Consider the following 24,968-nt stretch of genomic DNA (forward strand, 5'->3'; position numbering starts at 1 on the left):
GAGAGATAATCCAAATTCACTTCAACTTACTGATCACTACGGTTAACGGTTTTAGCACCATAACATCAAAGTGCAAGCGTTATTTGCAAAAGGCAAAGCCTACATGCTGAAGCATTTCCGGTCGGAACATGAGGACACAGTTTTTCCAGTCAGCTATTAAGTATACAGGACAATTGCGACAATAATTCTTCTAGTGTGTTAGACCTGTAGTATAATCCGCTCAAATAAAGCAAATATTCTAGACCTCAATTGCATGTTTCGATCACAAAATCTAATACAGATCACCCCCAATGATGTTTGCAAGATTTTCGTTAAATTTACGAACCATCCACGGGGCAGACGCTTTCTGCGAATAAGAAGTACAAAATCCACTTCGGCTCATCAGTTTTCGGAGTGTTTTCATGGAGCCCTCAGTATGAACGTGAACAAAAATCAAACTTTAAACATTCACAGCCAGATAATGTAGTATTTTAATTGTGCCAATTATCAGATTAATCAATTTGGTGCTACATAACAAACGAGAAGTTCAAGTCACAGGTTCACTTCACTAGTGTTCTATCTTTTTGTTTTAATATCAATGTTAAGTTTCCCTCGAGACTGTTAATGAAAATTATATGTTTTGTGAAATTTAAAAGTAAATAGCGCCAGGCTTTGCCGGTAATAGAAAAATGAAATACATATTTCAACAAATCGAAACGGATGATTCCCAACTCTGGGAATGGGTTGTAACGGTTAAGAGGTAAAATCTTTTCTCTCTCGTTGACTATATTGTGAGTCAGCCAACTAACTAGTTTTCTCTGGGAAGAAACAAATTCGAAGAAAAATAACGAATAAAACATTACAAAAACAACAAATCGCCCTCGCAGCACCACTACTGCTCTCGCTTCGATCGTTCCAAAACAGCTTGCATATCCATCTCGAATGCGTCTTCCTTCGAATAGTCCTCGTTGAACTTAGTCACAGGAGGTGGCGTCGGAACTGCCCTTTTACCCTCCTTCGTACGCTTCAAGCTGTTGCTGTTCTTTAGATTATTACTGATGTTACTAAATGCTTCAAAGTTGGCAAAACCAAGCGTTTCCGAGGCTCGGCTTCCCTGTCTTTTGATACTACTGCTGTTATTATTATTACTTGAGAAGTCCATCTTAACAAATTCCCGCTCGGTCTGGATGAATTCATCCTCAAACGGGCTGGCGTTGGCCGTTGCGCCAAAAAATGCCCCTTTCGAATCAGTCGTATGTTTTGCCGAGGTATCCGTCACACCGAAAGCTTTAAACAGTAGATCTGGTGGTCTACTAGAGGTAGTATTTTTGCTGAAATTATTGTTAAATGCCTCGAACGGATCCGAGTCGGAAAACTTCGTGCTGGTGTTGAGTCCGGCAGCGGAGCTGCTAAATAGGAAATTGTTGTTCTGCGCATCACCGAATAAATCGTCAAGCTGATTGGTGCTGGTCGCACCAACCGGTGGCTTTCTGGGACTGACGGCACGAGCACTGTTCAGTGAATCCGAACTGAAGGGGTCTGAAAGAATTAAACGTGATAAGCTTCAATCGAATCTAACAGTGCGAATTTAATTTGGTTTGGTAATTCGTACGAACAAAAAAGCTAGTAAACCTACCTTCCGTATTAGTGTGACCTACATCGTCATCCGCGAACGGATCATCGATATTGAACGGATCCTCGTACCGGTAGTCCTTGAATGGATCCTCGACAAAATCAACTGCTGAGGCCGCAGCCGTTTTGGACGCTTCACTGCTGGCACTTGGCGCAGGGGAGGATGAAAGCCCGGAGCTGGATTTTGCGATACCAGCGGACGGCGCGCCCAGAAGCACTGGTAATGGTGACGGTGCCACACCGCTAACGCCAGTCACTGGAGACGGTGACAGCGACAGGGTAGGCATCGCCAGGATCAAGGATGTTGGCAGAGGATTCGCGGGTACCGCGGGCTTAAGGTTCTGCTCGGAATAATGAGTTTGTTTGTGTGTGGTGTAGTTTTGCGGGTATGTGGGTAGAGACGGAACGAAAAAAGTAAAAACAAAAACTCAGGTTAGGAAAATGTAAGACGAGGATAAAAAAAATAAGAAATGCGTGTTGGAAAACAAAATAAAATCTACTTATTGGTTTTTTAAGTAGTACTTTGAATATATTGATCAGCGTGAGTATTTATGCCTAACTATTTCTAAATAATATCCAAGAAATAATATCACTAGAACAGCCGAGCGAATTATTGTATTTTCCATCTGTCCTCGTGCTGTTTCAGCGTAGTATAAGACGTAAAATACAACATATTCATCAGATGAATACAGAGTGTATGATCAAAAGAAGTGTGAAAATTAGATTAATAATTTACACTATGTTGATCAGGTGTGCAATATCAAATAAGTATGAACAATGTTAGCGCGGGTTTAATTGTTTTATAATGTGTTTATGTCAAGTATGAAGTATTTCACTTTCTTATGATTGTTTGTTTGTTTGAGTATTGGTATATTGCACTGCACTGCACTTTCAAGTAGATGATACATTTGATGCGGGAAGCTTGTAGCCTCAAGGTTACAAGGTTGACAAGCAAATGGTCATGAGTTAGAATTTTATTAGATTTAGACTACTCGGTGTCAGAGAGATTTTTACGAATTGGTTTATTGTCAGGCTCAGGCTGTGAACAAAACATGTTTTTGAAACAACTTAATCGGAAAAATATCTTACTAAGATTTTGAAGGGGGGAGAAGGGTTATGGAAGGATTTTCTAAAAAAGCTTTAGGTAATTTTTGATGACCCCAATTAATTCCGCTCACCGGAACTAGTCAAGTCGCTTTCAGAATAACCTCAGAATAAACCCATGCTTAAGTACTTTTTGATATCGAATAGCCTCAGCTCGAACCCACGACTATCCGCTTGACAAAGCGGACTCTGTAACCTTGCGGCTTCCCCTGAAACCACGATTCATACCATGTTAAATTTCATAATAAGAAATATCTTAAGGGCGATATTTATTAGTGTCTTCCTTGAGTTGATTTTTGAAACAGACTACTGAACAAAATAATTGGTGTAGAGTAGAGAAACTGCATATTAGAGAAATGACCAGGCACTCACCGTTAGGGCAGCTGTCAACATCAAAACTAGTCAGCCTATACACCAGAGAGACGCCGAGACACTCTTCGTTAAGGCAACTGTCAACATCAAAACGGGCGAGCTGTATAATTTTGCATTGCCGTTATCCGTTTTGATGTTGACAGTTGCCTTAACGGTGAGTGTCTTGTCATTTCTCTAATACAGCGGTTCTCAACCTTTTTTTGCCCGCGTACCCCTTTTCGATATTTTACAAATCAATTGTACCCCTATTATTTTGTATGATTTTTCAAACGATAATTTGTAAAAACAACTGAATTATTCTGAAATAAAGTTAGTGGTACTCTCCAATAAAAGTATGTTTTTGAACATTTTATCTCAAACATTGTGTAATTTGCTTGGTCCGCCATTACTGATATTTTTTTCGCGTACCCCTTGGAGGCTTTCAAGTACCCCCAGGGGTACGCGTACCCCAGGTTGAGAATCGCTGCTCTAATATACAGGTTCCCTAATCAAAACGCACGAGCTGTATGATTTTGCATTGCCGTTATTTGTTTTTTTGTGTGACAGTTGCCTTAACGGTGAGTACCTTATAGTTTCTCGAATATACAGTTTCTGTAGTACAAAGCTGCGTGGATCGATTGGAATTTATTCTAACTTTGTGTCGGAATCCTAAGCAGAGGGTTGCAGAAGGTCTATAATTATAGGTATCTCGAAAGTGCAGTGGTCTAACACGAAGAAAAAGCGAGGTCTAGAGTACAGAAGACTCAGTGATTCAAAGCTCCAGAAAAATTGCAGACCGCTCAAAAAATGCCGTTGGTTTTGTTTCCTATATTAAAATTTTATCGGCATGACTTAGACATGCAAATTGAGTGTGCAAAGATACATTTAAAACAAACATAATCGTACAAGATCTCGGATATTTTCAAGTCATCCTGATGCCGTGCTCTTATCGACGAATTTTCAAATGTTCAGATGTCATACGACCCCTGAGAGTCTAGTACAGCGGTTCTCAACTTTTTTTTTGTCCGCGTACCCCTTAACGATAATTTTTATATCGATTGTACCCCCTGGCTTGGTATGTTCTCGCAGAGTGAGAGAGAGTAGCGGTAGATCATGTTGTAGTAGTCTAATTCAGGTTTCAAATTGAACTATGGTTTGTTTGATTGTTACAGTCATGTTTAAAGCTCATGACTGAATAACAAATGAAATATTATAAAGAAAAAACCTAAATTAATCCACCTAGCGGTCAGACTCAGCCTTTCTCATTCAAACTTATTATTTGTAAAAATAGATTTACATGAATGCTTAAATCCAATAAATGTTTATCCACTCTTTGGGTTCTAAAATATTGATGTTGTAATTAAAGTATAAAATATGAAATTTGACGTAATGTTAATACTTAAGAAATAGCGAAATAAAAGCAATGACTTTTAATTTCGAACAATTTAATCACGAGCGATGCCGGGAACGTTCAGATAGTACGATACCACATTTAAATCATGTTGAGGCCATATATATTGATCGAAGCAGGTAAAGTGTTGAATAGTCTTTGAATTTCTGTTCTTTCTAAAACTTTTAAACAGCATATCAAATTGTTATGAAGTTTGTTATTTGTAAGTTTGAGAGATGACTCATTTGTATGACACTAGTTATGTTCAAATAAGTCGTGTAGTACTTGAGATAATAGACTTTCGTTGTTTTACAAATTAAAACATAACGCTTGCTTAAGCTTGATTACAATCAAATGAAAAGGTAACGTATGGGGCAGCCAAACTTTGAAACCACGTGTTCAATCATAATTCATCAGTTAACCCTTAACTAGCCCGTTCATCTGATATCAATATTGTTCAAATCGGTTGTGTAGTTTCTAAGATAATGAAGTTTCGTGATTTTCACATTTCGATACATTACAGACGAAGTTACAGTCCGATTACTGCAAAATTCAATAGGGAGTTATGAGGTAGGTAGACCTTTCATTTGATACTAATTCTGTGGAAATCGGGTCAACCATCTCTGAGAAATATGAGTGAGTCCAAGTAAGTTGTCTTGGAATATGTTTCTTTTCATAGCTGGATTTTAAACATAACATGCAAAGTAATAATCCGTTTGAAAAAAAAATCATTAGGGTCTTATGGGGCAACAAGACCTTTCATATGACACTAATTTTATAAAAATCGGGCCAGCCATCTCTGAGAAACATGAGTGAGATTAAATAGTCTCCAGAACACGTTTCTTTCCATAACTCCTGAACCACATGTTCAATCTTCATAAAATTCAAAAGTTAAGGGTTTTTATGGTAGCCCGTTCATTTGAAACTAATTTTAATCAAATCAGATGTGTGGTTTCTGAGATATTGATGTTTCGTGATTTTTACACTTTGATACATAACCTCTAAACTAGAAATCAGATTACAATAAAATTCAATAGGGTCTTATAGACCTTTCATTTGCAATTAATTTCATTGAAATCTGTTCGGTCAGACCATCTCTGTGAATAGTGAGTGCGAAAAAAGGTGCACATACACACGTACACACCCACACACAAACATATACACCAATACATGCTTATATGCAGAAAATGCTCGATTCGTCTAACTGAGTCGAGTAGTATATGACATTCGGCCATTTGGATCACTTTTCTACCTTTTAATTAGCCAGTGATCGTTAGGAGGAAGTCAATATGTTAACTTTCATTATGTGATTTCACATTTTCTTGAACAACGGACAAAGTTACAATCCGATTGCAATGAAATTCAATAGCAACCTATGGGGCAACTAGACCTTTCATTTGACACTAATTTTGTGAAAATCGGTTCAGCCATCTCTGAGAAAAATGAGTGAGTTTAAACAACCTCAGGATAACTTTTCTTTACATCACTTTTGAACCATATGTTCAATCATTACGAAATTCAAAAGTTAAGGGTTCTGGAGACAGTCCGATCATTTGAAACCAATTTTATTGAAATCGGTTGTGTGGTTTCTGAGATATTGATGTTTCGTGATTTTTACATTTGGATACATAACCTCTAAACTAAAAATCCGATTACAATGAAATTCAATAGCAACCTATGGCGCAACTAGACCTTTCATTTGCAATTTATTTCATGAAAATCGGTCCAGCCATCTCTAAGAAAAGTGAGTGAGAAAAAAAAGTTGCACATACATACACACACACACACACACACACACACACACATACACACATACATACATGCATACAGAAAATGCTCAGTTCGTCGAAAGAAGTCGAGTGGTATATGACATTCGGCCATTGGGACCACTTTTATACCTTTGGTTTTTCCAGTGATTGCTATACCTTTCTAGGAGAAAGGCAAAAATGCTTTGTCCGCCATTACTAAATTCTTCTTTCGCGTACCCCCTGAAGGCTTTCGAGTACCCCCAGGGGTACGCGTACCCCAGGTTGAGAACCGCTGGTCTAGTAGCATGTTTTTGGGCGCCCGACTGTTCAGTGTGTAGAGTGTGTAGCTGCACAGCACTTGCAGAGATGATGAGAACCGAAGAAAGAAGAGGACAAGGATGTTACGCGCGATTACGACACCCGCTAAGGCGGCATCCATAGATTACGTAACGCCCATAGGGGGAAAGGGGGGTATCCTTGAACGTTACGGTTTGTTACATAGGGAAGGGGGAGGTAAGATCAGTGTTACGTTACAAAAAATAAAAAAAAATTTTTTTAAGCAAATTCTTCTACTGCGTTACGTAATTTTTATGAGGGGCTATGTATTAGCGTTATGTTTTGTTACATATGGGAAGGTGGGGGTCCAAAATTGTGTTTTGTTTGCGTTACGTAGTTTATGGATGTCGCCTAATGAGAAATTCGGCGCTGAGTGTGTACAAGTACAAATCGAGAAGAATTGAGCCAAAACGTTTGGATTGAAAAAAATGGACAAAAATTGCCGATTTTTCATGGATTTACCTTCGAACGCACTGAGGAGACTATCCATGCAGAAGCGATCATAGTAACCCATGAGTCAGCAGAAAAAAAATTGACAGCTCTATCGAACTCTATCCGTAATCGCGAAAACAGTGAAGCTACTCCGTTCAAAAGTGTGCGCGTTCAAAGAACGGCACCCCGACGCATCAAAAACGGACATCGTGCGGCACTTTACGGACGCCGATATGCCCGTTTCAGCATTTACAACATCTTGGCACCATTGGACAATAATCAGAGCATCGATAGAAAACTCGGTTCCGGACAGCCGACAATCTGAGCGACAAAAAGCTCTAGAGGATGCTGAAGAGGAAGACCGTGGGTAATAGAGGTTTACATCGCTGCGTGCGCTTGACCGCTTGGAGATCGGTGCAATCCCTCTAATAGCGAAAAATTACCTGGCAAACATGGACATAGACGTCAGGAAGTGTTAGTTCCATCCACTGGTTTCGGAGCTGTAAGCAATGTCACAGTTTCAGTGACTGAATAAGATGTTAAGGTCGATTTTCGGTGATGCCGGACGACGAGACCTATCTTACCCTGGCTGGGAACGACTGGCAGACCACTTTATATTTTACTCTCCCCACGAAGGAAAAGAGCTCCAAGGTGAAGTTCATTTCACACACGGGTGATGTCGATGATGATCGTATCTATCATTTCCCTGTAGATTACTTCCACCGAGTGTCTCGGGACCGAGAAACCATCCCGATTCGATTATTCTGGTATATCCGATCGTTGCTGCTCAACGGTTCGACTGTCTAAGTCTGGTCGAAAGGAACTTCGGAGGTCGAGCATTCTGCCTTCATCCCTTAAGTGGCTTTCTTTCTCCAAAAAGTTTCTGCTGTGGCTGACAATCAGCGAGAAATGGATGTCAAAGCTGCTTTCCTTTCGCCCAAATTGACGAACCGCTCAACGTCCCCCAGCTACGTCCCATCGAGAATTTCTGGGTAAACCTAAAGCGTAAGATCACCTCGCAAAGGCTGAGGGAGAATTGATGAATAAAACGAAGAAAAAATCAGAAACAAACCTTTCTTTATCACCATCCGAAAAAAAGTCTATTTTTCTTTGTGTAAACGTTAGCTACTTTTAGGCAACAGGACATTGTTTGGAAAAAAAATCGAAGAAGTCAGGGAATACAACTATTTCTCGTTCTATCCAGGAAGAGTGGCAAATATATTTGCAAAATTAAATTCCCTGATTTTCCTTAAAATATAACATTAATTTCCCTGATATTTATCAGTATCCAGGACGAACAAGTACAACGTAGATGAACGCAACTCTGTAATTAGGGGAAAAAATCGATCGGATATAAAACCACGAAGTCCCAAATTAACCCTTCATGCGAAAAAAATCCGTTCTATCACTAAAGAGCCGATCAAAAACGAATCATATCTGGGTTAAAAAAAATTCCGCAATTGTTTTCCAGTTTTCCCTGATTTCCCTGTACGAAAAAGAAATTCCCTGACATCCCATGATTTTCCAGGATTCACCGTCCTACTAATGATAACCAACCTTAGACGAGGTCATAATAAACAGTACAGAAGAAGGAAAGCATGGTGCTCTGAAACCGGAAGCGCACAATTGTATTGAAAAACAATTTGAACGGTTGTTTAAAACTCGCGCTCTACAAGACACTGATTCTCCGGGTGGTGTTGATCCATGAAAATGTGAGCCGTTGAGAGCAAAAATGGTGCCATTTAAACATTTTTTGGATTTTCTACATAAATTAATGCAAAACGCAAAAATATACCATATTCTTCAAGAAAAACCTAGATCTGATAACTTATACTAGAGTTATAGCGAAAACAATTTTCGGTAATTAACGTAATCACCATTTAATTGAGAGCAAAAGTGGTGTCCAGCCTGAGTATGGTGGATGCATTGACATCGATAATTTTTGGACACAGAGCATTCACTCCGCATCTTCCTAAGTCTACCTTGGACCATATTCCGGTCAAAAGCTAAAGCCACTGTTGTCCTCAACGTTTTCTGATAGTCATTATTTTTCCCATAGAGCAAAATTGGTACGTTTTTTTCAACCTTTTTACTAATGATTTATGGCAGTTTTGTTAGGAGAAAATGTTGAAAATAATTTACTATTCGAGTATTTACATTAATTGCATCTCCTGAGAAAGTTACGCAAACTTTTGCTCTCAACGGCTCATGTAGCAGAATAAGTTTGAAGGAGGCCAATCGACGAGCTGTCGTGTACGCTTAGAAAATCTAAAGCAGTTAAAACAAAAATCCACAAGCGGCTTTAGTTATTTGCATAAAAAATAACATTAAAACTTATACTATTTTGTGATATAAGTTATCTGGGTTGGTTAGTGATATTGCGAAACTCAAATTTGCAACAATGAAACTAAAGTTAGAAACAAACATTACACAGAAAAAAAAACAGGTTAGTTATCCGTTGCTCATATTCTTTTTTTCTGCCTCCTGGTTAATTTTTGTAATTACATCAGAACATTTTTTTGCTTGCGATTATAGCAATTTCCACTGGGTACATTCCGCTCGTTACTTACATTGTATATGATTTTGTTTGACTCTGCTGATTTGCATTAGATAATAAGTACTTGCTTTTATAGAACACTATATAATATCGTTAGCCCCGTCCGATTTTCCTTGTGAGTGTAAGTGATGGTTAATGCGCGAGTGAGAAAAATACTGGAACGCTGATTGCTTCCTAGGGTTTGTGTGTGTGTGTGTTTGAGTATGGTGTATGTGCATTGCTTGCTTTTTTGCTCGTGTGGATTTATTCGTTTGGATGTTTGTGTGCAAGCGAATCACAATGCATAGCGGGCACAACATCATTTTTTTTTCTAATTGCTAATCATAAGTTTAAATCTCCATTTGTCTTTGTTTTCCGTGATGACGCGCTGTGGCATGAACTTCGAGCCTGTTTAATTCCTATTGCTAACCGCTCGTGTGAATTCTGTATGGCTAGAACAGTCAACAATTATTCCGAGGTCCTGCGACCCCTAAAAGCCTAACTCAATGATTATTTTTGCTTTGTGACCGTTTTTTGTTGTAGGGTGAATGTCGATAAATATGTGATTAAACGTCTATTTAATGAATTGTGGTAGCTAGAGTCAATATTTTGAATGCCGATGTTAAAAAGGACTAATTAAAAAAACGATTTTTTTCCAAGCCTAGTACTAAATGATACAACCTGCCAGTAAACGAGTTGTTAACGCAGTTATTAACGCATATCTTTTCATACAACAATAATGATCGCTCACTAATTCACTTAAACAAAAAAAAATGGTTCAACTGACTTTTGATTTATTTTTTAACTCCGATTTACTGTTATAAAGCAATAAACTGATCACAAAGGAATCCAAAAAAATGGTCCTAAAATGCACTTTCATTTCCATTCTTCGATGAATAGTTGCACGCCTGTCCGTTTCTATATCTACCAGATTTCAATTTTATGCAGAAAAAAAGTTACTTTAAAATTTCACATTCGAAACTGAATGTTTCAAATAAGAGTTAGGTTTGAATGCACGCTGCTTTGCGAATAGAGGATAAAGCTGACGATAGTTTGTACGTTAATAAATATCTCTCATTAGCAGTAGTAGTAATAAAGAATTAATAACTATTCAACTAATTGCTATATATATATTTATTCGATCATTTTCCTTGCTAGTCACCGAGTTCAACTTAATTTGTTCGCTTACCTATATACGATTCATCATCGGCCCTAGTCGAGAACGATAAGATTCTGTGTGTAAGTGGGTTTATTATGCTTTACTATTTCCTATTCGATAAATATATATATATGTGTACTTTTTCAAAGTTTCGCAACAATAACTAAATCGATAGAGTAAATATATTTTATAGCTAATATCTTTTTTTGTTTTTTTTTTTTTATTTAAATTTAAGGGAATCTCTTCAGTACTTTGATGGTTTCAGAAGATTCTTGACTGTTCTGTTTTCCCTGGTTTCTCATTATCGTCACATTCATTTATCGGCGGCTTTGCGTGACATGCACGTGAATTGGTCACATTTGCAGGTTCTGTTAAAAAATTCAAAGAAAAATGACTGGGGAAAATACTAAAAGAGCGACGCGACAGAATCGAATGATTTAGTATGTATTTTGATCGTACTGGTTTTGGTAAACTAATTAAAGATTTCGTATGGTTGGGTTCTTCTGAATTTTCTCCACCAATCCTATTTATTAGAATAACACGTTCTGAAACATCACCCTCACCTATCTAGTGTATTTTTTTTCTTCTGCTAAGCACAACGCCATCCTTGTCATGGAAATGTATGTCATTTGTTTCGTTTGGTTTTTATTGTGTGATTTGTTTGACTATAGAATATCTCCAGGTTTTTGGAATGATTTTTAACACGACTATCGATTTTGCTTTTGGGGAACAATGATTAGTGTAAAACATATTATTATTGGTTATTATCGTTAGATGGAATTCACTGCGAAGAAATATTGTCGGAAAGAAAAGAAATACGAAAATGTTCGTGTTAAATATACGAGCTAATGCGGGGGAAATCTAGTGGCACAATAATTCATCAGGCAACTAAGCGTAAACAGCGAACAGAACTACGGAAAAGCGTAAAACCGCAACTTAAAAATTGTATCCATACAGAACGGTACCGGCAGAATGTTTTGGGCAAAGAAAATAAAAAAAGTATGGACCGAGCGACTTTCTAATTTACCTTACATAGCTACTGTTGTTGTTATCATGATAGACAGAAACCATAGGTCGAAATCCCAAATTGAGAAATTATGGGTCTAGAGTGGCGCTACTGAAAAACTTGAACTTGAATAAAAAACTGTAGCCTGATCACCATTCCAGTTTAAAGGTCAAATATCTCCCTACATTTTCCATACGATTGCCTCATTTTCTAGCGCAGACATCAAAATGGTAGAAAAATTTGATGCGCTCACGTCACTCACTCTGGATACGGGCTGCGTTTTAGTAGCGATATGAGTGAGGAAGAATATTGAAGAGATAGAATAGGAGAGAACAAATTGAAGGAATTTTATTCTGTTATCATTAGCGATTCCACTCACCATGCAACGCACATGCAATTTTGCTTTTGGGGAACGAGAACAATATTTGAATAGTTGTTTATCGCATGACATAAACAGTAGGGTTCCAATAGGAATCGACTTTTTGAATTTCGTTTAGAAATAGGTCTCGAATAATTCGTCTCCTCGAAAAAAATCCCCATGAAAATTCCAGCTCAATCGTGCAGCAGCCTCCTATCCAAAACCAGGTATACGCACGAAATTCTGTTCCCACAGACAGACATGCGAAGCAGCTTTCTGTCGCGTAGTTTCTTGTAAGGTGGCGGAGAAATCTGCTTACAGACATTTGGGAAGATAGCTCAGGGAGTGGGGTTGTATTGAACCGAACCCACTAAAACCCCTCCAGTCTCTTATATTTCATGGCTAAGGACAATCTGAATATTTTCAAGCTCCAGGACAATCTGAGAGGCGGCTGCACACATCGGACCCCAGATGTCCGGGTTTTCGCACGTCTTCCGAATGTCGCTCCGCACACGCGCAAAACGAGGGTATACGAAGAAGGCATGAGGTCTACCCCACATCCACGCACTCGGGACACATGGGGGACCCCGCGTGCTCGAACCTGTGTAGATACTGCTCGAAGCAGCCATGGCCCGACAGAATCTTCTCGGAATTGGACCATTCCCGCTGCCATCTGATCATCGAGAATGACCTTCTGGCTCTGGTTCGTATGCCTCTTGTGTCACGTTGATCGAAGCACTCTACATCCTCCTTAATGGCGATGCTGGTAGGCGTTATGCCGGATGAGATGCAAATTGCGTCGTACGACATTATACGATACGCACTCGCAACTCTCAGACACATGAGTCTGTAGGTACTTTACAGTTTACTACGATAACTATTGGTACTCAGCGCTTTGGACCACGCTGGCGCACCATACCTAAACCTAAGTATGGACGAAATCACGCCGTTAAAGTTTCCGCTTGTGGCCGTACACCGCTGAACTATTCGACATCACTAGAAATAGTGCTGCAGTAGCCATTGAGGCTCTCTTACAGACACAATTGACGTGACTCTTGAACGTAAGCTTGTCGTCAACCATAACCCTTAAGAGTTTCAAAGATTGCTTTGAGGTAATAGTGCAGTCTCCAACTTTGATCATCGCCTGTTGCTCTGATTTACGGTTATTCACAACCGTGACCACCGTCTTATGATGGGCTAGCTCCAGTTTCCTGGAGTGCATCCAGTCCGCAAAGCCGTCGATCATAACCCCTACCAGGCCTAGGCTAGAACCTTGCCGTAATCCTGCGATCAGCGATGGAAAAGAATCACCTCTAGCGATTTTGAATACATATAAAGCAAGCCTAAGATGCGTTGACATCGTCGTCAGTATGCGAATAACAAAGTATCGGTGTTGGTTCTTTCTTTGCTTTCCTTTTTACGATATATTGCTTGTCGTTAGTGTACATCACAACATATGGTTCCCAATGTGTACAACTCGGTATATGAAGTTATTTGTCTCTGTTACACAGAGCGATCAGATCTTGTTATGTTCTTACTCATTTGACTCATGAATGTTTTTTTGTCAGAAAAAGAAAGAAAATGACAATGTATGCTCTCCTACTCTCACTCAAGTCAACCGCTGCCGAAGTAGTCCCTCCCCCACACTTTCTCTCTCTCCGCAGCACACCTCTGCTGCTGCTCAGGCGACATGATATTCTTCTGCTGCAATTCTTTGTTCCTCTAACGACCGGCATATGGAGAGACAAACGCATCGAGCGAATCGCTTCTCAGAGCAGATGTAGTCTAGTTATGTGTTTGTTTTCTCCCAGAAACTTACGCACCATATCATCATTTCATTAAGTGTTGAGAGGATTTAAGTTTAGTCGCAGTCTGTACACTTCATGATGTGTACATGTGGAGATTAAACGATGATTGCATCATATTCGTTTCGTTTCCATCACTGCCTGCGATGATTGGGACGCACTTCTGACCCTCCTTCGTGTTGTTAACTAGAACTTCAATCAATTCAATATCGCACGCTAGCCTTGAGGGCTAACAGCGGTCTCGATTAATTAGATTAGTTGAGAGAATTCGTTATCGATATTCTTTTTGGAACACTTAGCATGTTGTAGGATAAGTACAACGATACACCGTGCCCCAGTGCTGAGTCGAGAAAATTTCCAGCTCGAAAAGATCTTCGGCCTGATCGGGAATCGAATCCGACATCACAACCGTGTGTGGGAGAGCTAGCCGACTGACATCACGGCACACTAAACTAGTACTTGTTTCCGGAGTTTTCCAAAACTCTTGTACAACGACACCAGAACATGGAGCGCGAGGGCTATGGAGTCCCAGGTGGCGCTATGGTGGCGTGATGATTGTGCGATATCGAATGTCCCTTCTTTTGCGCTGGACTGCCACCTCCGTCACCTTCTGTTGAGTAGTCTAAAATAATATATTTCCCCGGAATAAGTTCTGAAACTAGACACCTTGTTTCCCGTGAGAGAAACAACGACGTCCGTATAGCAGTGATACAAGTAGGCAAGGACAAAAAAGTGACGATAAAGCCTTCCATTTTGGTAACAATAGGTGAAATAAAAAGCTAGAGAAAAGCAGGGAGTAAAATAGGAAAAGAAAATTGTTTCTCTCCGCGGTTACAGTTGATTTGGTTCAATTTGTTTATTAAATCAAACTAGCGAAAGCTTTGACAGGGTGGTATTTATTTTCTCCGCACGAGTGGAGACTTGGGTATTACAAGTCCCTATCAATGGTCTAAATATTACCTCAGCCTTTGCAATTGGACTTGCGGAAGTCGTGCCTTGAAGCAAAATTTCACTTTTGACCGATGTAAAAAATTTTTTTTCCGATTTACATACACATTTTTCCACATCAAATGTTTTTCTCTCCCAGAAAGTCGACTTTTGAATTTTTGAAGTAGAACTACGTCTCTCAGGAAGTTCGGCTACATTTACACTGTGTGTAAAAACGTAAAAAGTGAAAAATATGTCCAATTTCGAATTGATGGATTTCCTTCGTTCTTGCAGCAATCGATAGGAAAATCTTCTGTGCATCCTCCAAAATGCAGAAAATTGTAATTTGATTGTTCTGACAATTTTACTATTGAAAATTGTCAAGCCTTGCTAAAACGCAAAATTCGGCCTCTTGATGGCCTCATTGATCGCTTAATGTTTACTTTCCCAAGCACGGTCGACAGAATTATAAACGTAGTAGATCGGGAATGAACTATTTGGCCTATATAAAAGCCTGCTTCAGCATAAACTGGTCATATTGATTATAGACAGCGACTACAACAGTTCTAACTTAACTTAACTCTAACTAAAAAGCTGCCTTTGTGCGGTAGCGGGCAGCATCAGTAGCAGATACATAAGCCGGCACTTCCTCCAATGAAAAGTTACCCCATTTTGACAACACATTAACGTCCTGGAATGCTGGCGTTCAAAATATATGAGCGCGGAGCCGTCAAATTTTCAGTGTGAAAACAGCATTGTGTTACTCGCACTGTTAGTGAACACGCAAAGATGCGATAAGCATCATTTACGATATTGAATCAAACAACAAATTGTCCTTTTTAGGATAAATAAATACGTAATTGAAGTGGTAATGTTTTCTCGTTCTTTCATTACACTTCATTCCAAATGTTTGAACGGTCATAAATTTGACTTTATCTCCATACTTAAGAACGTACTGATTTTTTTCCTTCTGCAATATGCAACACCCAACAGCTTTTGTTATCTGCTTTCAAAAGACACTAAAACGCATAGTCAAACCTTGAAAATTTTCAAACCCTAATAATTATGCAAGCAACTACACTAAAGCTGCTTTTTACGCGGGGGATACGTGCCGCGTAAAAAAACGCGTAAATTCCGGAATTCGCGTAAATTCCGGAATTCGCGTAAATTCCGGAATCCGCGTAAAAAAACCGCGTAAATTCCGGAATCCGCATAAATTCTGCAATCCGAGTGAAGAGAAACCGAAATCCGCGCAAAAAAATACCGCGTAAATTCCGTAATCCGCGTAAAAAAACCGCACAAATTCTTCAATCCGAGAGAAAAGGAACCGAAATCCGCGCAAAAAATACCGCGTAAATTCCGGAATCCACGTAAAAAATAACCACGTAAATTCCGGAATCCGCGTAAGAAAAACGCGTAAATTCCGGAATCAGCGTAAAAAAGCCGCGTAAATACCGGAATCCGCGTAAAAACGCGTAAACTATCGTATAAAAAACCCGCGTAAATTCTGCAATCCGAGTGAAGAGAAACCGAAATCCGCGCAAAAAAATACCGCGTAAATTCCGGAATCCGCGTAAAAAAGCCGCGTAAAAAGCGACCTTAGTGTATACCTTTGAAAATGGTCAATCCTTGTTGAAACTCAGCTCTCGGTTGATCTGATTGGTCGTTATATGATTGCTTTCCCTAACACGGTCGACAGAATTGTAGACCTCGTAAATCTGGAGCCTATATAAAAGCCTACTTCAGTCTAAACTGGTCATATTAGTTCTAGACAGTAACTACAACAGTCCTTACTCAGCAGCAGAGGCAGTGGTAGCGATAGTGGCAGGGCCAGCTGGTGTAATAATCAATAACAATAACTTTCATCCAGCACCAATTAACTCTGATAAAAACAGAGTAACACTGAAAAAAAAAATCAAGATCCTGGTTGCTGAAAAATCGCCAAAAATGGCCATATCTAGATATTTTTTAAACCAAAAGCAGGAAATCGACTTCTGATGCAATTTTAAAATAAATAGTGGAAACTTCCGATCTGGAAAACAGCCATAAATGATTAAATACCACCTTATAGGAGTATTTCCGGATTCGGGATGATATTTATAGGCCTCAAATCGGCCCTAGTTGCCACTTTCAATCTGTTTAGTGTCCCCACATTATTTCCAGAAAGTTATTTCATTAGTGTTGGATAAAAGTTATTAACATTAATGATGATACAAGATAGTCTATCGTAAGCTTAGCGTCTATTATTTTAAGAATTATCTTCGAGCTTCGAACTTATCATTTGTGGTCACTCTCAAGTATTGTAACAAACAGCTGTATGTAGTTCTACGTCAAATTTGCGGTCGTGGCTTTGCGCACAACCTTTGAGATTTTTTTCTGGAACAACACCAGATTTTCATGCATTTCTAAGACATTTGGTTTCATGCATTTTTAAGACATTAGGTTTAAAAAATCAATTTCGGTACTTTACTACTGTTACCTCCTTTCCCCGCAGAAATATACGTTCGTTGATTGCAAATTTGAATAAACTTTTTGTGATTCGATTATCCGGATTATCCACAGTGAAAAAAATCCGATACCCCGGATAATTGAGTCCGACCTGTACCATAAGTAATTTTGTTTAAGCTAATTAATGTTTCTTCTTTGTTAAAAGAAAGCGTTTTACGTGGGGACTCCTATTTTGTGTGTTCAAGACACGCAGTTCTACTATTATCTCAATCTAAGGGCTAAAAATTTTTCAATTAACTAGAACAACTATAAAAAATAGACGCGTGATAATTTTCTTGTCTGTTTCAGATATTGAAATAAATATTTTATTCAAAAATATTTTGGAATATTTTATTCAAAAATATTTTGGAATATTTTATTCATAAATATTTTGGAATATTTTATTCATAAATATTTTGGAATATTTTATTCAAAAATGTATTATTTCAAAAGGTTAGAGACTCGTACTAAAGTGAAGAGTCAAAGATTTTTCTGGAAAAGGAACGAATGCGTTTTCGTATTCTAAAAGTAAGCTGAACGGATGGGCTCCGTAGTGTCAGGTTTCTAAGCTTACTGCAAAACTTTAAAACCTTTAGACATGACTCGTACTCCAGAGCATCTCAATAATTAAAATTATCTTTTTTTTTCTTCATCCATTCCAGATAATTCCAGATTTGAGTGGGATAGAAATACAAATACATTGTTTCGGTGATAACCAAAATTGTACAAGTACTCGCCTAGATTCAAACAAAGTCAGAAGCTGCATGTTCCCGAAAATAACACTCGTTTATAATAAAAAAGTTGTTCTCTCTTGTGAGAAAATGCACAAAACATACAAGTTGATTTTTTCAAAACTGTTCACGTACAACTCGTTCATTCGTGTCGTCAACCCGGCCATAAATGCAAGAAAAATCTAATCGAATATTTGATAAAGCATAAACACAAAGAGTAGAATATTTTTAACTAAATAGACAATAGAATTTTTGTCCCATGAAATAAAAAAGAATTAGAAACATTTTTACATACATACATCAAACTACAACGTGTCAAAGGTTAAATAACTAAAAATAAAACACTAACGAGTAAAAATAGATTTATTAGTTTCAAACTACTTAGGTACCGGTTGTTTCTACTATTGCACTAAAAAAACATCATGCTGTGAGTGAGTGTAGGATAGGTAGAGCGATGATGCGGAATGGTTTGGTTAGTACATAACGAATGCTGCCTAACGCATGCATAGAGATAGGAAAATTCGAAAAAACGTTCTCTTTTTTTGGTTACAGGTGAACTAAAAATCTAACAAATCAAAAACTCAAAATAAAGTAGCGTAACAACAAAGAAACTGATTCCGCAGTCGAAACTGCGCATCAGGTTCATCTAGGTTTTGTGCCAACACGATAGATAATAGTATTGCCAATCACCTTATTGTCGAAGTCCGCGAAGTTGGCAAAACTTCCACCGCTGCTGTCACCGAACGCGTCGGTTGATGGAGGAGCTGGCTTTGTGGGAGTGGGTCCCTAAAGGGTGATATAACGTGAATAATGCAGATAGAGTTTGTGAGGCGTAATAAGCAACTAACCTGCAGCGGTCGCGGAGGAGCTGGCCGTGGTGGAGGTTGTTTGGCTTTTTTAGGCGGTAACGCTGGACTCGGTGATTCGGGTCTTGGAGGAGCGATTGACTTGTTTGGGCTAGGAGTGAGTATCTGACTAGCGGTAGTTGGAGCGTGTAGAATGGCAAACGGATCGCAACCGAACTCGTCTTTTGCGGCCTGAAAAATGGAACAATCAGTTGAAAGTGGAAACTTTTCCACTGTATTTCTGTGCTTACCGGTTGTGCAGTTCCTTTCGAATCAGCGAACGGATCGGCGCTTCCTGCGGAAGAAGCGAACGGATCGCTGCTCTTGTTGTCGAAAGCACTTGAAAAGCCATCATCGAACCCGGAGCTTTGGAAACCATTGCTCGTGTCGAATTGTGTTGAAAAACCGTTGGTTTTAAAATCATCGCCAAATCCAGTTTCTCCATCTGTCGTACCGAATCCGTTTGCCTTATTATCACCAAATGGATCCCGCTTGTTGGCATTCTCTACTTCTTTTTCTTCGAGTGCCTGTTTGGCCTCTCTAAATTCGGGTTCTATTTTGAGTGAGTAATCCGACACCAGCACCGGATCGTTTGTATCGATTGCGTTGCGGAACATAGCCAACGCGTCGGTCATTTGTCGCTGATATTCCTGAATCTGAGTGACCATAGCTTTGACTTGGCTAATCTCGAGCTGGGTGTCTTGCAACTGTGATGTTAGTCGATCTACATCTTTGGTGCCAGCGTTATACTCTTTCTCTAGTGCCTGCTCTTCGTCCTTTAGCTTTTGCAACTCCGACCGACGGGAATCTAACTCACCTTCCTGCTCCTTGAGGGTTGCCTCCTGTTTCTGACATTGCTCACGAATTTTGTTCACCTTAAACGATGGCATTGATTCGGTTTAATGGCTCACACATGCGATAAATAACATACATTAGTTGTATTCCGATGGCCAGACCGTAACCAAACTAACTAAAATACCCACAATACAAAAATTCATTGACTAAATACTATTCTACAATGCATCAAAAAAAAAAAAAAGAAATCATGGCTTGGGCTTAGTAATCGCAAATGACACTCGAATGGGTGGTTGCACATTGCAAAACAGAACAAACATAATGTAAGTGAACATGAGCAAAAATGCGATGCCAGTAATCTGAGATACTCGATTAGTTTGTTGCAGTTATTAAATCTAAAGTTAAAGTTGGTCACGTGCTGATAGATCTAACCAAACAGTTGAAAATGCACCACTCCAATCGGGTGTGATTCGAATAATATTTTACTATAAGAGCGTTCATGATTGTTGCTATATTCTCTTGGTCATGAGTGTTCTCCTACTAATAATTTGCTAGAGGTTGTAAAAATCCTCTAACTGCCGGAAAGTTAGGCACTACATTTTTTTGTTGCATCGATTAATCGCACAAATCAACAATGTTGACTTTCTTATAAACAATATAGTACAAATGAAAGATGTAAAATTGCTGTATAACAACTCAAATGAACGCGAGTAATAAAAGAAGAACTAATAAAAAAAACTCGAACCTAATCATAAACGCTCTCGTTGCCCATTTAGCATTGCAAGAGAATCAACAAAAAAACAAAAAAACAAAAAAGAAACATTAACACATAGTAGACTAAATAATAATAGTAAAAAACCAAAACTAACCTGCTCTCGTGCACTAGCAATGGCAGTATCTACTTCAACTTTCTATAGTTGGTTTGAATTTTACACAGTTGACGAAAGTGGTGTGTGACCGCGAGAGATGCCAGCGTTTGGGCACAGGCAACGCCGTTCGATCATTAGTTTAGGTAACAGAACCCCGTGTCAAAGTTAATCGCAGCACACCGGTACCGATTAGGTAATAATCGTTTCGATCAAGAAAGAAATCGCACACGAATACCGTTTTCATTATTAGTATTTGAAAGAGAAATGTTATCATCCGCTGAAAGTCTACAACCGGACAGCGCAAAGAAGTTGTCTGTCGGCACTTGGCGGGACAAACACTTATGAACGCTGATTGGTTGAGTGCTAAAGATTTCAAAGGTATACATTGACGTTACCATTGTATGCTGTTAGTATCAGTTAATATTGTTTGGTTAGTCTTTTTTTTTTAGTCATAATAGTGCAACTATTTTAGTAAATACTTTTCATGAGTGAAATAGGTTAGTTGGCGAGCGCATTCTTGCTGGTTATTCAAGTTATAGGGATGATATAAGCTGAGTAACAAAAATGTAAATAAATTTACTAACTGAATGAAAAATAACTGGCATTTGTTGTACTAGCAAGTCAATTTGCGTAGCACTGAGAGATAAATGACCACTTACTTGATTTTTGAGATCGTCGAGTCGTTTCTGTGCTTCGCCTTTTTGATTCTCTAATTGTTTTAGCGTAGCGGTCAAGGTATCTAACTCACTCTGTTAAAATGAAAAAATATAGTTGTAAAGATCAACGAAACGATCAATATTTCTGATTGAAACAAACCTGCAAACTTCTCATTTCTCCATTCTTTATTCGAACGTCTGCCTCTTTTTGGGCTACTTCCTGTTCCAGCAGTCGGCGTTCTTTGGCCAATTCCTCGATCTCCTTAGAAATCATTTCCAGTTCTGGGTTGCTGTAGGTCGGTTTTGGTTCCTGAAAATTTCGATTTTGCAATTATTATTAGATCAACTGGAAACAAATGCAACATCACTCACCGGCGGGGCAATTAACGAACTCTTCCTCATACTGGGTGGCACCATGTTGGGTGCCAATGCTTGTGGCGGATCAATTCCTTTCTTTGCACGTTCTACAAGCCACATAGCAAGGCAAAATTCCTCCAGTCTCAGTTTGCCGGTTTGATTGGTGTCGCACAAGGCCCAGATATGGGCGAGAACATTTTGCGCTAAGCCAGACTGAAGGAAAATTTCCTTGATTTCGTGCCCGGAAACAAGTCCATCTCGATCCAGATCGCTCTTATTGAATATTTCTTCGTAACGGCAACGTTCCAGCGTTGTCACTACCCAGACATTGCTGGTGATAGCATCCGCTCCCCCGGTCGGAATGAGCGGAATTAGCGGTGCCGGTGGAATGATCGGCGGTGTTGCACGAGCTGCTGCCGGAAGCGGCGGCACTGTAGGCGGTGGTGCAATATCTGTAGGGAAGTTCGCTACGAAACCACCATCGCCGCTTCCGAACGCATCAAAGCCGTTATCGTTTTGAGTGTTACTTTGGGCATTGCGTTGCAATTGTGGCGGCAGTGTGGCCGGAATGGCGCGTTTATCTAGTGCTTCGTACACCAAGTGCATTGCAACACAAAATTCGTGTTTGTCAAGGCTGCCATCCCGATCCTGGTCGGCTAAGTCCCAAATGCGACCTAAAGTATCTACGGGCAACTTTGAGTTCATGAGAGTGTTGCGTACTTTTGCTCCCGGTAGTAAACCGTTCATCGGCCCAAGAGTTTCAAATAGCTGTTCATACTGTTGCCTCTTTTCTGGCTTAATTGACCAATCGCTGTTTTCTGTGGGAACCAATTTTACTTGAGCAGGTACCTTCGGTAAATCACCCTGCAAAAAAAAATGACAAATGTTAAGCCTATTGCGTAAAAGATGATGCACTCCTAACATACCACTTTTGGTGGCTTCGGCAACTCGTTGTAGATGTTCTTCATGTTAATCTCCGATCCTTCCTGGGCCAGTCCAATTAGTTTTAACGCCACAAAGAAACCCTCCTTGGTGAGAAAACCTCGACCGGTCGGATCGGACAAATCCCATATTCTGCTGAGGACCACATCGCTTAGTCCGGATTTTTTGAGAAACTTTGCGGCATCGAGTGCACCGATTTCGTTTGTTGCCTTTGGATCGAGCTACAGGAAAAATTTAGAATAACATTATAAAATCAATGGAATGCGCTTGAATCAGTATTGCTTAACAGATAACAAGTGCAAGAGAAGAGAGATCGGCAGAAAACATGTTCCGTTTGATGGTTTTTCTCAATGAATCAACAACGGTATGCAAGACTGCTGCAAAAATAGCAGTGGGGAAGTACAGGAAACGGTACTGACAATATTATTGATTTTCCTTTCATTTCTGTGGTGGCTGAAGGGGGGAGATTCTCTCACGTAAATCGACAGTCTTAGAGTAAAACCATCAGTAAAACGGGTAAAACGTGCCAGAAAGTACAGTGTAGCCAACAAAGCATTGTTCTTATGAGCCGCATAAAGTTAGAGATTCGGTTCAAATTTGTACTTTCAAGTGATTATTACAATGATCAAAAACATTGCACATCTTGTCTTAGACAAACAAAGTGTGATTTTAGCTATGATTGAATCCGGACAAAAATTACTTAAAAATGTCTAGCCACCGTCACCAACCTCAGATTACAATTAATGAAATTACATATTATTGTTTAGAAACCGGAACCTTAAAAAAGTCGTATATAAAGGAGAAGATTGTTAACAAAAACAAAATTTCACAGATATTATGCAAATTTCTCTGCTTCTCTGGCAACTACTACAGTGCAAACTGAATAACAGAGCGGTTGCAAAGAGGAGTGGGTGGGGAGCCACGATGGAGCAAACGAAACGAAAATACTACAGAATGGCTCAAGTCGGGAGAACCTCTCCTGGATTATAACCATTTTTTTCGCTCTCATCTTCAGCACTTGGAAAGTAACAATTTTGCAATGTTAACTTAAGCAAGGATATCAATCAGCAGCACCTACCTGTTTATAATACGCTTCGTATATGAGGATGTGATCACCAGCGATCTGCAAAAAAAATCACACGATCAAAACAAGATTCTGTCATTGCTTCCAGCGTCATTCAAGTGATGGTAAAAGTAAAACTGAACCACCCAAAAACACAATTTATTTACAATAATAAAGCACTCCGCGGACACTATTGACTTTTCTGAATTGCATGGAAATAATTGACTACTAAAAAAAGTTTTCTTAGCTATCGAACGCCTCCGATTTCGATTGGAAGAAACTTTATTCGAGAGATGTCAAACGTAGGATTTTTCCCCCTTCCTGTTTGTTCGACACTTTCGAGGATTCTGATAAGGGCGAAAAGTATACATAAAATCTTCATTTTCCAACTAAACTAGCATTGTTTCATTAAATTTAATACGTTTCCGCGATAGCTTGTAACACAGTAACACTTTTAAACTTGTTGCCGAACGATTTTACCACGAAAATAGTAGAACAAATTTACCTTTATTATATCAGGCATTTTCACTCTGCTGAAAAATATCTGATTTTTACTGCGCGTGATGATGCAAGCTAACGCCGTCCCGAACAAGTGTGCATGAATGGCGCTGATGTCGCACGAAGGGTGACAGGTTGATGGTGCGTCATGAAAGAAGAGCTCATCGGCCAAAATCAATTACACTGGAGAATATACGCAAATGAAAATTACACATTTAGAAAATCTATAACGAGCGTCTTAGCAGAGTGATTGAGAAATCAAAGAAATAGTTATCGGTTTTCGTTATACCACATCTGTTCAACTGATGAACCAAAAACGAGACAAAATCTCTTTTTTTTAAGTATCGACATCTAGCGGTAGAGAGAATGCATTTTACACTCGAAATTTCATCACGCTTATATTCCATTCATTCAACAAAAGGACCGTATGAGCCGCTTTTTCGTCGAGAGAATCCTTTGCTCTCGCCGGTGCTGGTATAGCGGCGGTGCCTTTTCATGATAAACGTACAGTGCCACCCGCATACGTGCAACGGTTTTTATGTAGATACATTTTTAATGAATTTCATTGTTGCCCAGGTTGAAAACTGAATATCTTGACTAACGACAATTATTTTTTTACATTGTACCTAATGTCGTAAGCAGTGCTGGTACAGCGCGTCTGATATGCATTTCTAGCAATGTTAGGTATAAAAAGCAGTACGAGAAAAAAATATTGTCGTTGATCGAGAAATTCGGTTTCCAAGTCCAAGGAAAATATTCAAGTAAATCAACTAACAGGTTAAAATAGTTTCAACAGTCGTGAGGTGTACGATCCAAGAAAATTTGTTAGGCAATGTTTGAATGGTTGAAAGATTTTTAGTTTGATTTGTTCTATTGACGTTGATTGTGAATTGTTACTGAATTTCCACTTCAAAGATCTCTTGAATGCGGTCCTGTGGGAAGTGCGATCGGTCCTGTGAACT

At 39.2% G+C, this 24,968-nt stretch overlaps 1 protein-coding gene across 2 annotated transcripts; it reads right to left on the bottom strand.

Moving 5' to 3' along the window:
- Nucleotides 1-438: 438 nt before the first annotated feature.
- Nucleotides 439-24,113, bottom strand: LOC129726416 (epidermal growth factor receptor substrate 15-like 1). Of its 2 annotated transcripts, XM_055683065.1 has the most exons (12): nt 24,014-24,113; nt 23,524-23,568; nt 22,430-22,666; nt 21,519-22,367; nt 21,307-21,456; nt 21,150-21,239; nt 20,491-20,532; nt 19,078-19,701; nt 18,830-19,018; nt 18,672-18,767; nt 1,616-1,952; nt 439-1,518 (listed from the first exon to the last, which is right to left on the bottom strand). In XM_055683065.1, exons 1-12 carry the CDS (start codon nt 24,029-24,031, stop codon nt 872-874), a joined length of 3,324 nt encoding a protein of 1,107 aa, XP_055539040.1. In that variant the 5' UTR covers nt 24,032-24,113; the 3' UTR covers nt 439-871. The 2 variants fall into 2 exon arrangements, with proteins under 2 accessions (XP_055539040.1, XP_055539041.1); XM_055683066.1 differs by lacking the exon at nt 20,491-20,532.
- Between the last annotated feature and the right edge of the window lie 855 nt (nt 24,114-24,968).

This window comes from Wyeomyia smithii, chromosome 3, assembly GCF_029784165.1.
Source record: "Wyeomyia smithii strain HCP4-BCI-WySm-NY-G18 chromosome 3, ASM2978416v1, whole genome shotgun sequence".
NCBI lineage: Eukaryota > Metazoa > Arthropoda > Insecta > Diptera > Culicidae > Wyeomyia > Wyeomyia smithii.